The 13615-nt window shown below is 45.9% G+C and overlaps 2 protein-coding genes across 7 annotated transcripts in view; both read left to right on the top strand.

Moving 5' to 3' along the window:
- The window catches only part of ABCA5 (ATP binding cassette subfamily A member 5), a 56123-nt gene extending 51145 nt beyond the window's left edge, over positions 1-4978 (top strand). For all 5 annotated transcript variants that reach the window (XM_043905689.1, XM_043905690.1, XM_043905693.1 and 2 more), the window contains 3 exons: positions 312-391; positions 1980-2035; positions 2549-4978. In XM_043905689.1, the coding sequence (XP_043761624.1) occupies positions 312-391; positions 1980-2035; positions 2549-2656 (244 nt within the window). In that variant the 3' untranslated portion in view covers positions 2657-4978. The remainder of the gene's footprint in view (positions 1-311; positions 392-1979; positions 2036-2548) is intronic.
- Positions 4979-10988: 6010 nt separating this feature from the next.
- Positions 10989-13615, top strand: part of ABCA10 (ATP binding cassette subfamily A member 10) — a 58095-nt gene continuing 55468 nt past the window's right edge. For both annotated transcript variants that reach the window (XM_043905695.1, XM_043905696.1), the window contains exons 1-2: positions 10989-11392; positions 13301-13402. In XM_043905695.1, coding sequence (XP_043761630.1) covers positions 13307-13402 — 96 coding nt within the window. In that variant the 5' untranslated portion in view covers positions 10989-11392; positions 13301-13306. The remainder of the gene's footprint in view (positions 11393-13300; positions 13403-13615) is intronic.

Here is a 13615-nt window from a genome sequence, read left to right on the forward strand (position 1 = left end):
ACTGTATTAAAGATTGGGGGGGAATGCTATCATTATTGGACTAATGTAGTTTGATGAATGACCTTCATGTCTAACTTATTTTTAATGTTAGATCTTTCAATATGTGATAGTACTTAAAGTTTTGACAGCTTTTGTTTGGTAGTAAGGAAAGAGTTATTGCGCATGGAAATATTTTAAGATTTCAAATGATTTTTATCTAAGTGTCAAAATAAATTATTGGAGTTTTATTTTGAAGTTTTAAAGTGTTGAATTTTGTCTTCAGAACACACAGTAGTAGTCACTTCTGAATTTTCCTTCATCTTTGCTTTCAGTTTTTCTACTATTCTGGCTTATAAAATTCCTAAGGAAGACGTTCAGTCCCTTTCACAATCTTTTTCTAAGCTGGAAGAAGGTGAGTAATAATTTGAAAAACACTGTGAGGTGGCTTTCAAATTATGAGGGAATTTTATGAAAAAGTTTAGAAGTTGGGTCTCAGTTTACTGCAGAAACTACAGTTAGTAAGAAGATGACCTTCTGTTAATTGAATCTAAGCTATAGGAAAATACAGCCTGGGATTTTGTCGATCAGCTTTGTTGTTGCGTGAGCCTTTCACCCTCCTGAGTGGACATCACCCCAGTTTTTCATGTTACATCTGAGAAAGTTCAGTTTAGTTAGCTCCCACTACTTCAGTCCAGAAGCTGGAGCGTTGGGTTTCTTGAGTCCTCACTTTGTATTAGGCCGTGGAAGGAGCCGTGGGAGCAGGACTCCAGGGGCAGCAGGAGGAAGAGGAGAGCTCGCGGTGCAGAAGGGTGGGCCTTCCTGACCCAACCTGTAGAGACGTTTGTGGGATCTCAGCCTTTTAAAAATACATGTTAGGTGGGAGGCAGACACCTCACCAGGAGAGAGGCACCTTCTGGACGGGGCATGTGTTCAGGTCTAGGTCATTTTATAAAAAAGCATCTGAAAACCATGAAGTAGCCTGTGTTTCCTGGTGCTTGCTTTATGATTAAAGGGGACATTAGAAGTAATGTGGGAGAATTAAAGGAGTGAATAGAAAACCAGAACTTTGATATTGGATTAGATTGCAAAAGGATCTAAAATAAACATAAAGAAGTATATGGACACAGGGCCATTATCTGGAATCTAGTTGCAGAAGTCCGGGACAGACTGTGCTGGAATTGTGGGGGTGGGAGGTAGAGAGCAGGGATCAACAGAAGCATGAACCAGAAGGAGTAACGCGGCAGGAGCTCGGGGGAGGGGGGCAAGGAGCTGCTGGGAGAAGGGGCAGCGGGACGCGGCCGTGAGCCAGCGCTCAGGGCTGTGGTGCGGCCCGTGACCCTGCGCGAGCCCGCGCGCCCCCGTGACCCTGCGCGAGCCCGCGCCCGGGGCTGTGGGGCGGCCTGTGAGCCCGCGCGCCCCCGTGAGCCCGCGCCCAGGGCTGTGGGGCGGCCTGGGAGCCCGTGAGCCCGCGCCCAGGGCTGTGGGGAGACCTGTGAGCCCGCGCGCCCCCGTGAGCCCGCGCCCAGGGCAGTGGGGCGGCCTGTGAGCCCGCGCGCCCCCGTGAGCCCGCGCCCGGGGCTGTGGGGGCGGCCTGTGAGCCCGCGCGCCCCCGTGAGCCCGCGCCCAGGGCTGTGGGGAGACCTGTGAGCCCGCGCGCCCCCGTGAGCCCGCGCCCAGGGCAGTGGGGCGGCCTGTGAGCCCGCGCGCCCCCGTGAGCCCGTGCCCAGGGCTGTGGGGAGACCTGTGAGCCCGCGCGCCCCCGTGAGCCCGCGCCCAGGGCTGTGGGGCGGCCTGTGAGCCCGCGCGCCCCCGTGAGCCCGTGCCCAGGGCTGTGGGGCGGCCGCGGGCGGGGGAGGGGAGGCAGGTAGGGGGTGGCGTCACTGACCGCCTGCAGCCGATCAGAGAGATGAAAAAAGCCCATTTTAGCCGCTCGGTAGGTATTGCCATTTGATTATTAAAAAATATTACTAAGTGAAATACTATTTTTTATGTTGTCACAGCTAAACATACATTCGCCATTGAAGAGTACAGCTTTTCTCAAGCAACGTTGGAACAGGTATCACACAGTTAACTGTTAAAAGTTCTTCTGTAGAAGAAAGGGTGAAGTATCTAAGTGTTTAGGTTTATTTTGGAGAGGGAAGGAGATTGTGAGCCAGAGACCGGTTCCTGTGGAGTGTTCCTCAACTGTGTGAATTTTAAACAACTTTAGGTTCTCCATCTGCTTATTTCGAATAGCTCATTTTTTTTTTTAGTTTCAAGAAAATAAGTCATGATGGATGGCATTCATATTAGCACATCTGAAATTACATTGCTTAAATATTTATAAATTACCCTTTACCACAGTGCTACTTTATCAGTCAAAAAACAAATGATCTATTAATCCTCTAAAATGATATTCATCTATATATGGGATTAGTGGGGATCATTCTCTTTAAATAACATTAAGTGTATCTCCTGATACTTGAGTAGTTCGTGTATTTAGGTACAGTCTCATGCCACTGCTGACTTATTTAAAATGTTCCTAGGATAATTGCAGTGCAGAATACCGTACTCATTTATTTCCATGTAGGTTTTTGTGGAGCTCACGAAAGAACAAGAGGAGGAAGACAACAGCTGTGGCACCCTCAACAGCACACTCTGGTGGGAAAGAACACAAGAGGACAGAGTCGTGTTTTGAATTCATGCTGCTCGCCCCGCTTCCCGCGTTTCTTCTCTTACGATTTAGTTTTGGTTTAACAGTTTACAGCTTGAACAATAATGGAAGAGCCGAGAAAGCACTTGGGGTTTTCCTGGCTCCCTGCACTGAAACGCCATCAGCTGTGTGTCTCGCTTTTCTTCAAATAAAACTTGCGCACAGCGGCGTGAGCCTGCGTGTTGGCATCTGCAGTGTGTTGTGCTGGAGTCTGCACGTGAGGTTGACTATGTCCTTGTTCACTTTTCAGAAGCAGTGCTTGTGAATTTGTGGTTTGAAGACATAGGATAGAATCATTTTGAGCAGCTATCTGTAAGTTTATACCATCTAGTTACATAAGTATGTAATGCCCCAATCTAAATAAGAAGACAAATACGTGGAACAGAGATATAAAGCAAAAGTCCGCTTCTCCTTTTTATTTTCTAAAAGAAACTGGAAGTTGGCCTGCTAAAAAGCTCAACACTGGACAGGCTCCTGGCAGAGAGAGGTTTGCAGGCTGTGACATTCACTGGGTGAGATGCATTAGCCGAAATAACTGAAAGGAGACTTTGTTCTGTTAGGTGATTGTAGACATAAGTAACTCAGGTAGAGTTCTTTTGCTTAGGGTAAAATTCAGAGATGTTTCAGTTACTGTGGAGGACTGAGTCTAGAATCTTAGGATGTAACAATCTGATTCTTCGGTGGCTTGGGGCTAGAATGACAGACATCTATAGGGTTGCAAGAGTTAATCCGTACCTTCCCTTCCACCCCGATGGGAAATGGGGATCTTTTGTCCTCTTCATTACAAAGAATATGTTTTATTCTATAAATGGACTTTATGATTTGAAAATCTCTCCTTTGTAGAGTTTTAAATATATCACTGTGAATTTAGTTATTCACCTCATATTCACTTTGAATATGATGGAACATAGATAAACTTGTGGTCATTAAATTAAGGAAAAGTAAATTCTACACAGTTCTCTTTAGTAAGAAACCAGTTTCCTTCCATGACAGAGTTGGAGATTTTGGTTAAGGTATCCATCCGTACAAATACTTCTGTGTAGATCCCGTGTGTGGACTGTAGGGCTATAACATCAATCATCCTGTGCTGTGAGCTCAGTCGTGTCCAACTCTCTGCGACCCCCTGGACTGTTGCCCGCCAGGCTCCCCGTCCATGGGCTTCTCCAGGCAAGGACACTGGAGTGGGCTGCGATGCCCTCCCCCAGGGAATCTAACCAACCCAGGGGTCAAACCTGGGTCTCTTGTGTCTCCTGGATTGTCAGGAGTGTTCTTTACCACTGTGCCACCTGGGAAGCCCCAGTTCACATTATATCTCAACCAGATGAATGAAAATTACCAACTTTGGGAAAACAAGTATATTAGGGGTGTGATTATACTGTGTGACAGAGGGTCTTAGAGAAGAGCCATCACAACAGGGGGTTTGGTACCGAGTTCTCTAAAGATGCAAACCCTTTGATGAGGCTGTCACCTCAGGTGGCGAACCTGGACTTCTCGCTGTGCCGTGCGCTCAGACGGCCGGGAGTCGGGCTGCGCCGCTGACGGCAGAGCGCCTTTCTCAGCCTCGACAAGGTGCGCGACTGGCATTTCCCTCTGCTGATCCGTCACGTTCCTAAGGATCCAGGCGCCTTGCCTGGGGGCTTAGGCCTGCCTTCTAACTAAACAAGCTGTCTCAGGGCCTCCGCTGGCATCTGCAACCCGCATCAAAGTTATTTCTCCTCGTAGGATTCAGTTGGCACTAGAGTCTAACCTCTTGTTACCACGGCACTCGCCTCCCTCTACAAACCTTTGGTTCTGCACCTGAGAATCTCACTCTTAGAATCTTTAGTAAAAGCTGCCACTTTTCAACTGTAGCACTGCATGATGAATACAAGTCCAGAAACATTTGAGGGAAAATCTTTCCCTTTATAGATGAATTAATAAGCAACACACTGTACTTTCTAAGCAAGTCATGGCAAATTGGTTGCTGTAAATTTAAAGAGATATCTTTTAGTGTCTAATATTAACATAACACCCGGGGCTTCTCTTTGGGGATACGATTTTGCAGCTGTGCTCACTGATCATAATTCGCATCTATCAGGTTCATTATTGTACTGTTACTGTGCTCTTGTAAGCATTTTTTAAAAAAAACTCATCAGAAGTTTAACTACTAAGGAAAACCAGGGTGAGCGGAGTAGGAAGAAAAGGACACAGCAAGTCAAATATGGACTTTATCTTTACTGACTATACAGTTCAAATGTCTTAAATTATAACCTCAAAGCTTTTTTTTGTATCAATGCAAATAAATATATATATTAGGAAGAAGCTAGGGAAAAACCACACCCCCTGGCTTATGTTTTCCATCCACAGTCAGATTTTAACAGTCAAGGTTGGACTTCACGGAGTGACGGTGGTCAGTGACCAGCATGGCAAACGTCCGTCTGCAGCCTCAGGAAGGAGGAGGGAGAAGCAGAGAGATGAGCAGACTTCACACTGTCCCTTCCTGAGCCTCTATCTTTCTGGCCGGTTTATTCTCAGTAAAAGTCTGCAGGTTTCCCTAAAAGCCTTCTTTCCTTTAAATTGCCCCAAACTATCTAAAATCAGCATTTTTATCATTTAAATGTTTTTAGAGTAATTTAATTCCACCGACATTTTCGTGATCAAGTTTCAAGCGGTGGGCCTTTGGATAAAACCGTAACTATCCACTTCGGCCTTGAAGATCTTACAGTGTAGTAGGAGGACGTTAGACACTTGGGTTATTTAGCACTCAGTCGTGTCCGACTCTGCAGCCCCATGAATGCAGCCCACCAGGCTCCTCTGTCCATGGGATTTCCCAGGCAAGAACACTGGAGTCGGTTGCCATTTCCTTCTCCAGGGGACCTTCCCGACCTAGGGATGGAAATTGCATCTCCAGCAGAGGTAGGCCTGTTCTTCACCACTGAGCCCCCAGAAAAGCCCCCAAATACTTGGGTCCTAATTCTAATACAATGTGATGATGCTTTGCTGGCTGTACAAACGATATTTTATTGGGGCACAGTTCTACTGAGGGTTAGTGTTGTCCTGCTTTTGTTGTTCTGTTGGCTACACATTTTCTTCTGATTGTACTAAGAATCTGACAAAACATTATGCTGTATTTTTATGTAATGCATTAATAGATGTTCATCTTTTAAAAATAGAAATGCTTCTATCTAATGTATTTGTAATATTGCTAAATTATTTTTCATTTTCTTTCCTGAAACATGTTACATAAAGTGAAAAAAATCTATTCTCAGGTGAATAATTTTTATATCAGCTATTCTTATAAGGTAAAAGTTTACTTATTTTTTATTCATAATGCATTACATGTAATTCTCAATGCACCCACTTAAGAAAAGTAAATATGATTATAGTATTAGTAATAAGCTTTAAGAACTGAAAATTTAGCACAACTTTTCATTTTGTATGAAATGGATACTTTGTTACTTAGTGTATATTAAAAATGAAGGAAAAACCTGGCACTGAAATTGTTAGTAATTTATTTTTAGTATCTGTTCAGTGTTTTCAAGAATGTTCAAGAAGGAACATTGATAGTTGTTATTACTCAGTTGCTGTCGTGTCTGACTCTTTGCAGCCTCACGGACTGCAGCACGCCAGGCTTCCCTGTCCTTTACTCTCTCCCGAGCTTGCTCAAACTCATGTCCATTGATTTGGTGATGCCATCCCACCATCTCATCCTCTGTCACCTGCGTCTCCTGCCCTCGGTCTTCCCCAGCGTCAGGGTCTTTTCCAGTGAGTCAGCTCTTCACATCAGATGGCCAAATTATTGGAGCTTCAGTTTTAGCATCAGTCCTTCTAAAGAATATTCAGGGTTGATTTCCTTTAGAACTGACTGGTTTGATTTCCTTGCAGTCCAAGGGATTCTCAAGAGTCTTCTCCAGCACCACAGTTTGAAAAGAAGCAATTCTTTGACACTTAGCCTTCTTTATGGTCTAACTCTCTCATCTGTACACGACTACTGGAAAAACCATAGCTTTGACTATTTGGACCTTTGTTGATAAAGTGATGTCTCTGCTTTTTAATATGCTGTCTAGGTTTGTCATAGCTTTTCTTCCAAGGAGCAAGCGTCTTTTAATTTCATGACTGGAGTCACCATCCACAGTGACTTCGGAGTCCAAGAAAATACAATCGGTCACTGTTGCCTCTTTCCCCCCATCTATTTGCCATGAAGTGATGGGACCAGATGCCATGATCTTTGATTTTTTAATGCTGAGTTTTAAGCCAACTTTTTCACTTTCCTCTTTCACCCTCATCAAGATGCTCTTTAGTTCTTCATTTTCTGCCTTTCGAGCCGTATCATCTGTGTATCTGAAGTTGATGATGGTTCTCCAGCAATCTTGATTCCAGCTTGTGCTTCATCCAGCCCAGCATTGACAGTTACCTGTGTTTTAGTTCACATTCATATTTTAAATTTAAACTAGACATTCTTGTAGATCTTTTTTATCTTAAATCTATTTTGTAAAAATATAAAGCAATCATTTTTGCTTACATTTTATTACATTTAACAGATTAAATTATTTCCAAATATTTAATATTTATCATTTTCCTTAGAATATTTAAATAGATTCAAACTTAGATAAGATTTTAAATTTAATGAACCAATGTTTCTCAAGGACCTAAGCAGCTCTTGCAAATCTAATTAATCAAATGGTTAATTTTACGCAGCATAAAAGCAGACAGCATACACAAAACTACATGATTAGAAGTCTTGCTGCCACTCTTGAATAAATGCAAAGACTTCCAAAGGATATCAATACAGTAATCTAATTATTTCCCCCATGTCTAAGCATGGACCTCGCCAGGGTCAAGGCATTTGCTAATTAAAGGGCCATCTAAGGTCACTGAAGTCCACCTCTGGATAACCTGAGACAGACGGATGATGCAGGTGAGGCGGCTGGGCAAGGATCGGAGCTTCTCAAGGGCGAGAAGCGGAAAACCGTCTCCCCTCAGAGTAGGCTGGCACCCGCCCCGGGGACTGTCTTAATGTTCGTGCTTTGACCTTTGGGGCTTTGGCTGTTGTTCAGTGGCTCTGTCATGTCCGACTCTCTGGCCCCGTGGGCTGTAGCCCGCCAGGCTCCTCTGTCCGTGAACTTCCCAGGCAAGAACCCTGGAGGGAATCTTCCTGACCCAGGGGTGGAACCCGGGTCTCCTGCATTGGCAGGTGGGTTTTTTTTTTTTTTTTTTTTTGGCAGGTGGGTTCTTTACCGCTGAGTCACCAGGAAAGCCTGAAGCGCAGCTTCCAACCCCTCAAGTTTCCAGCCACCTGGGCGGTGAGAGCCGCCCCGCTCGCGGGAAGCGGCTGGCGGAGCCGGCGAGACGGGAGCGCTTTCGGCCACCAGGTGGCCCCAGCGCGCCGTGCCGGAGAGGGCCTGCGACGCAGGACCCCCGGGTTCCATCCCTGCGGAGGAAGATGCGCTCCAGGGTTCTCGCTGGAGAACCCATGGACCGAGGGGCCCGGCAGGCTCCAGCCCACGGGGTCACAGAGCTGGACACGACTGAAGGGACTTAGCACGCACGCGTGCAGGAACACGACCGAGCCACTACACTAACGCCGGGGCCCAGGAAGAGCCCAGGCTGGAGCCAGCAAGTCAGCCTGGAAGCTGGAGGCCGCATCCCGCAGAGTGAACGGGTCATCCTTAGGCTAGTTCACGTGGGAAGAGGCGACAGCAGGGTTCAAAGCGTCCGAACAGAGGACAAGAAACGCCAGGGAGCCGGAAGGCGCCCCCCGCATTCGTCAGAGGGAAGGGGCGCACAGCCAGGGCGGGAAGGACCCCACTCCCGTGCGGCCCAGCTGGAGGCCGGGCTTCAGTTACATCCTCAGCGTTGATTCCCCTCCTTAGCTTTTCTCTAAGGAGCCGCCAAATCAAGCCTTCCCGGTCCTCCGGGCAAGGCAGCCAGTGCTGTGTTAGACACCCCAGTCGTGTGTGACCCACTCTGCGACCCCATGGACTGTAGCCCGCCAGGCTCCTCTGTTCCTGGGATTCTCCAGACAAGAGTACTGGAGTGGTTGCCACTTCCTTCTCCAGGGGATCTTTCCGACCCAGGGATCGAACTGGAGTTCGCATTGCTGGCAGATGCTTTATGTCTGAGTCATCAGGGAAGCCCTGCGGGGAATCCTCTATCATTGTCTCTTAAACAAAAGTGAATTTTATTGATAACTGGAATAACTGGGAGGCAGATGGGCAGAGACCCAGAGACCATAAAACACCTCCAGGAAATGAGTTCTGGGGGAGTCATTGGTAATAAAGATATGATCATGGTCTGATTATTACTGCTTCAAATAGTAAAACTAGTGATACATACTTGAGAAAACTCAGGGTTTTTTTTTTTCCCATATAAACGAGAACTCAGGGATGTCCGTGATAATTTTCAGATGGGAGAAAGCATCAAGATGAGTCAGAAGTGTCACTTTATTGGAATATTTTGATTGTTTAAAAATTTTGTTTATTTGGCCATGCCAGGCCTTAGCTGCAGCTCTAGGGATCTGGGATCTCCAGCTGCAGCAGGAGGGCGCTAGTTCCCAGAGTAGGGATCCAACCTGGGCCCCCAGCATTGGGAGTGTAGAGTCTTAGCCGATGGACCACCAAAGATCCTGTGATCTACTTTTGCATAACAAATCACCCCAAAATGAGGCAACTTAAAGCAATAAAGATTAACCAGCTCACAGTTTCTATAGGTCAGAAATTTCAGCATAGCTTAGCTGTATGCTTTTAAAATTAATGACCAAACAGAAAAAAAAAAGGCAATTTGAGGTAAGGGGAGACTGAGGAAGGGAATATCAAGGATAAAAGATACAATTAATACAGAACCATGAAAGGAAACAGGAGATTACAAAAAATAGAAGAGTCAGAGGATGAGACCTATATCATAAACATTTATTCCAGGAATTCAACTTCAGAGAATTGTAAGGATTATTAGAAAACAGAAATCATAAAACATTAGAAAACAGAAATCGTAAAACTGAGTCTACACAAGTGAACATATTGTTTAGGAAATTCAAAAAAATCTCCAATGATAATAAATAAAAGAGCTCAACAAAATTCAAAGTGAAAGTTAAAGTTAAGTCGCTCAGTCGTGTCCGACTCTTTGCAACCCCGTGGACTGTAGCCCACCAGGCTCCTCTGTCCATGGGATTCTCCAGGCAAGAATACTGGAGTGGATTGCCACTTCCTTCTCCAGGGGATCTTCCCCACCCAGGGATCGAATCCAGGTCTCCCACATTGCAGGCAGACGCTTTAACCAAAATTCAAAGTAACATGCAAAATTAATCCTGCTCCTCTAGACGGGCAGCAATTAATTTGTTTAGTCACTTGGTCCTGGCCAACTCTTTGTGACCCTATGGGCTTCAGCCTGCCAGGCTCCTCTGTCCCTGGGATTCTCCAGGCAAGAATACTGGAGTGGGTTGCCATGTCCTTTCCAGGGGATCTTCCTAATCCAGGGATCAAACACATGTCTCCTGCAGGGCAGGTGGATTCTTTACCTCTGAGCCACCTGGGAAGCAGTAACTAATTAGAAAATGTTAAAAAAAAAAATCCTATCATGTTAGTAATGGAAAGTCTACACTAGGTACCAATACATCTTGCTTGGTAGCAGTGTGGGTATGTGGTCCATCGGGAGGAGGTGACTGCTGGTTGACCCCAAAGCTGGATCCAGCAACCTCAGGGGCCCTGCCCCTCACACGCCCTGGAAGGTTCTCTGCCCCTGCCCCAGGGTCCCACCTCCCCGGGGAGCTGGTGCCCAGGGCGCGGCCTCCAGAGGGGCTGTTCTGTCTGCTGAGCCCGTCGGGACTGACATGGGACCAAACCCGGCTGAGGCGTCTCCATGAACTCAGGAGAGTCTCCTGTTTCTAATCTGTGAAATGTGTAAAAGTATCTTTACCCACCTCACGGGTTTGCTTTGAGTGTAAACGAAATAATTCATTGTAAACCCTTAGCATACTTTCTAGCAGCTTCCCAGGGGACGCAGTGGTAAAGAATCTGCCTGCCAGTGCGGGAGACATAGAATATGAGGGGTCAGTCCCCGGGTCAGGAAGATCCCCTGCAGGAGGAAAAGGCAAGCCACTCCACTCTTCTTGCTCGGAATCCCACAGACATGGGAGCCTGGTGGGCTGCAGTCTGTGGGGTGGAAAAGAGTCGGACACGACGGAGCGCGCTTGCACTGCGTGCATACTCAGCGCACAGAGGAGCCAGCCAGCAGCAGACACCACTTCGCCACCGTGCGGGAACGTCTCTCTCTGCTCACGTTTTTCCTGTATAAGTTACTCTCATTTCTGAGGTCATTCTCGCTGCCTCCGTTCAACTTCCCTTCTTTTAAATCTGTTCTCTTCTGTGTTGGCTCTCGAAGTTTTAATCATTCAAAGTTAATGGAGACTTACTCAGGCCTGGGTTTTTAAGAATCCCTTTTGGAATCTGATTGCTGTTTTGCCGGTGCCAGAAAGATAGAGCAATAAACAAGCACACGTCACAGGCTCAGGCACGGGCCGTGGCTGCAGCCTCCCTGTGGCACAATTGGACGGAAGAAAGCAGCTTCCCAAGGAGGGAATGTGTCGGGCAGGCTCTTTCCACACAGACCATGGCCTGTTTTTAGAAGCCAGACTGAACGAAGACAGCCTTAAAGAAAGCTCTTGAAGGATTCTTTAAAGTCTTCTGAACAGAAAGAAACCAGGGCATCAAAGGTGCATCTCCGTTCTTCACTCTTACTTTCCTAACAGTAAGTTGAACTTGTTTTTACCTTTCGTTCCACGTAAGGTAATCAGGCACAAAGGGCAGAATCAATGGCAAGCATCTTGGTTGACATGGTTAAAATCATTATATAGTTGTGATATTTCTAAATTATTCTGCTTTATACAGGAGACCTAATGAGGAGTTTCATTTTCTCAACTCAGTAAAATGATATTAGAGTGTGATTGTAAAGTGGAAGGTAGATCCAGAAACGTGCGTAAATATTATTCTTTTCCTGTGTCAGATTTGCGCTTCTCTGGTTGGCCACCTGAGGACTCGCAGAGTTTTGTTTCTTGGGACTGTGTACGCAGCAGGACAAGTTGCTTCTCCTCGTGGGTTTTTTTTTTTCTTTCTGTTTTCTTTTCATGAAGATGAATGTTTTCCCTTAGAAACTTTCCCAAGTTTCTAGAATTTAGAGATTATTTTGGCATTTGGTAGCTTTACCTTTTCCTTTTATCAAGCAAAGGAAATCCAGCAAGTTAAATAAATACTGCAGTTTGTATGTAGCATCAGCATTTATTCGAGTGCATTTAAGTCACCAGAACTATGATACCAAACGATCATCTCTGGAATTTTAAACTGAAAACACAGGAGAGCCCTCTGACACGCGTGGTCATCCACACACATCTGTCCCTCGAGTCACACTCGCCAGCCGAAGCTTTTGGTTTCTGCCTGTGTATCTGACAGACTTAATTCCTAAAGGGGAACCCGTGAGTTTCAAGGGTAGAAATGTGCTCTGGGTTCCTGAGGAGGACCGTGCGGTGATTCCACCTGCCTTCACCCCTTGGCTTCCCCTGTGTGTGTGCTCAGTCGTGTCCGACTCCGTGTGACCCCACGGGCTGTGCCCTCCAGGCTCCTCTGCCCACGGGATTCTCCAGGCAAGGCCACTGGAGTGGGGTGCCCTTTTCTCCTCTCAGGCATTATTCCCCACCTGGGGATTGAACCCACGCCTCTTACTTCTGCGTTTGCAGGCAGATTCTTTACCACTCAGTCAGTCGTCAGTTCAGTTGCTCAGTGGTGACTCTGTGACCCCATGGACTGCAGCATGCCAGGCTTCCCTGTCCATCACCAGCTCCCACCGTTTACTCACATGCGTGTCCATCTAGTCAGTGATGCCATCCAACATCTCATCCTCTGTCTTTACCACTAGATGTCATCAAATCAGCCTCCAAAAGCATGCCTTTCAAAGTGTAGATCTCCCGTGGACAGGAAACCGGAGGCGGTTTTATTCCTGTTATACATTTTTAAAAAGTACTAAGTCAGGGCAAATGTGTTTAGGATTCTAAACGTTGTTGTTCAGTCACTAAGTCGTGTCCGACTCTTTGCGACCCCAGGGACTGCAGAACACCAGGCTTCCCTGTCCTTCACCAACTCCCGGAGTTTACTCAAACCCATGTCCATTGAGTCGGTGATGCCATCCAACCATCTCATCCTCTGTCTCCCTCTTCTCCTCCTGCCTTCAGTCTTTCCCAGCATCAGGGTCTTGCATTGCTAACATCTTATTCTCTGATTTAATTTATTTTTACTGGAGTACACTTGATTTACAATGTTGTGTTAGTTATTTGCTTTAGATTGTTGCAAATCAGGATGTGGCAGGAAAACTTGCTTTTGAGACAAAAAGGAAAAGACCTCCCACACCATAGCCCTTACCTTGTTCATCACCATTGAGCCTTCAGAGAAAGGTCAGCTGGCAGGACATTTTGTATTTGTTACCACTTTATACTCTTTAAAAAAACTGCATGTGTGTTAACGGGAATGTCAAATGAGGCATTCGGCCAGGGCCCCTGGGACTGTGTGTTCAGGAGCTTTATTTTAACTTTTTTTTTTTTTTTTTTGCCCTTTTCTTGCCTGGCTATTGCTGTGTAATATTGATTTTGTCTTCTCTGTCAATGAACAGGACAAAATGATTAAAAAAGAGAGGAGCGTGTGTCGACAAACTCAGGCCCTTCTGCACAAGAATTTTCTTAGAAAATGGAGAATGAAAAAAAAGAGCGTGTTGGTATGGTTCACAATATATATCTTTCCATATTTGGTGAATGAAAGTCTGTCATTTAATATTATGCCATTTTTATTGTCTTTTTATGTTCACAAATTCTGTGGGCTAGTTGATTTGGAGTTGCCAAGGTAATGTTTTGCAGATGTCGCACAATAGCATAATATTTATGGCAAAAGATGCAGGCTCATATGTTTGCTCCTAAAAAGCAAAGTAAAT

Source organism: Cervus elaphus, chromosome 5 (genome assembly GCF_910594005.1).
Source record: "Cervus elaphus chromosome 5, mCerEla1.1, whole genome shotgun sequence".
Lineage (NCBI taxonomy): Eukaryota > Metazoa > Chordata > Mammalia > Artiodactyla > Cervidae > Cervus > Cervus elaphus.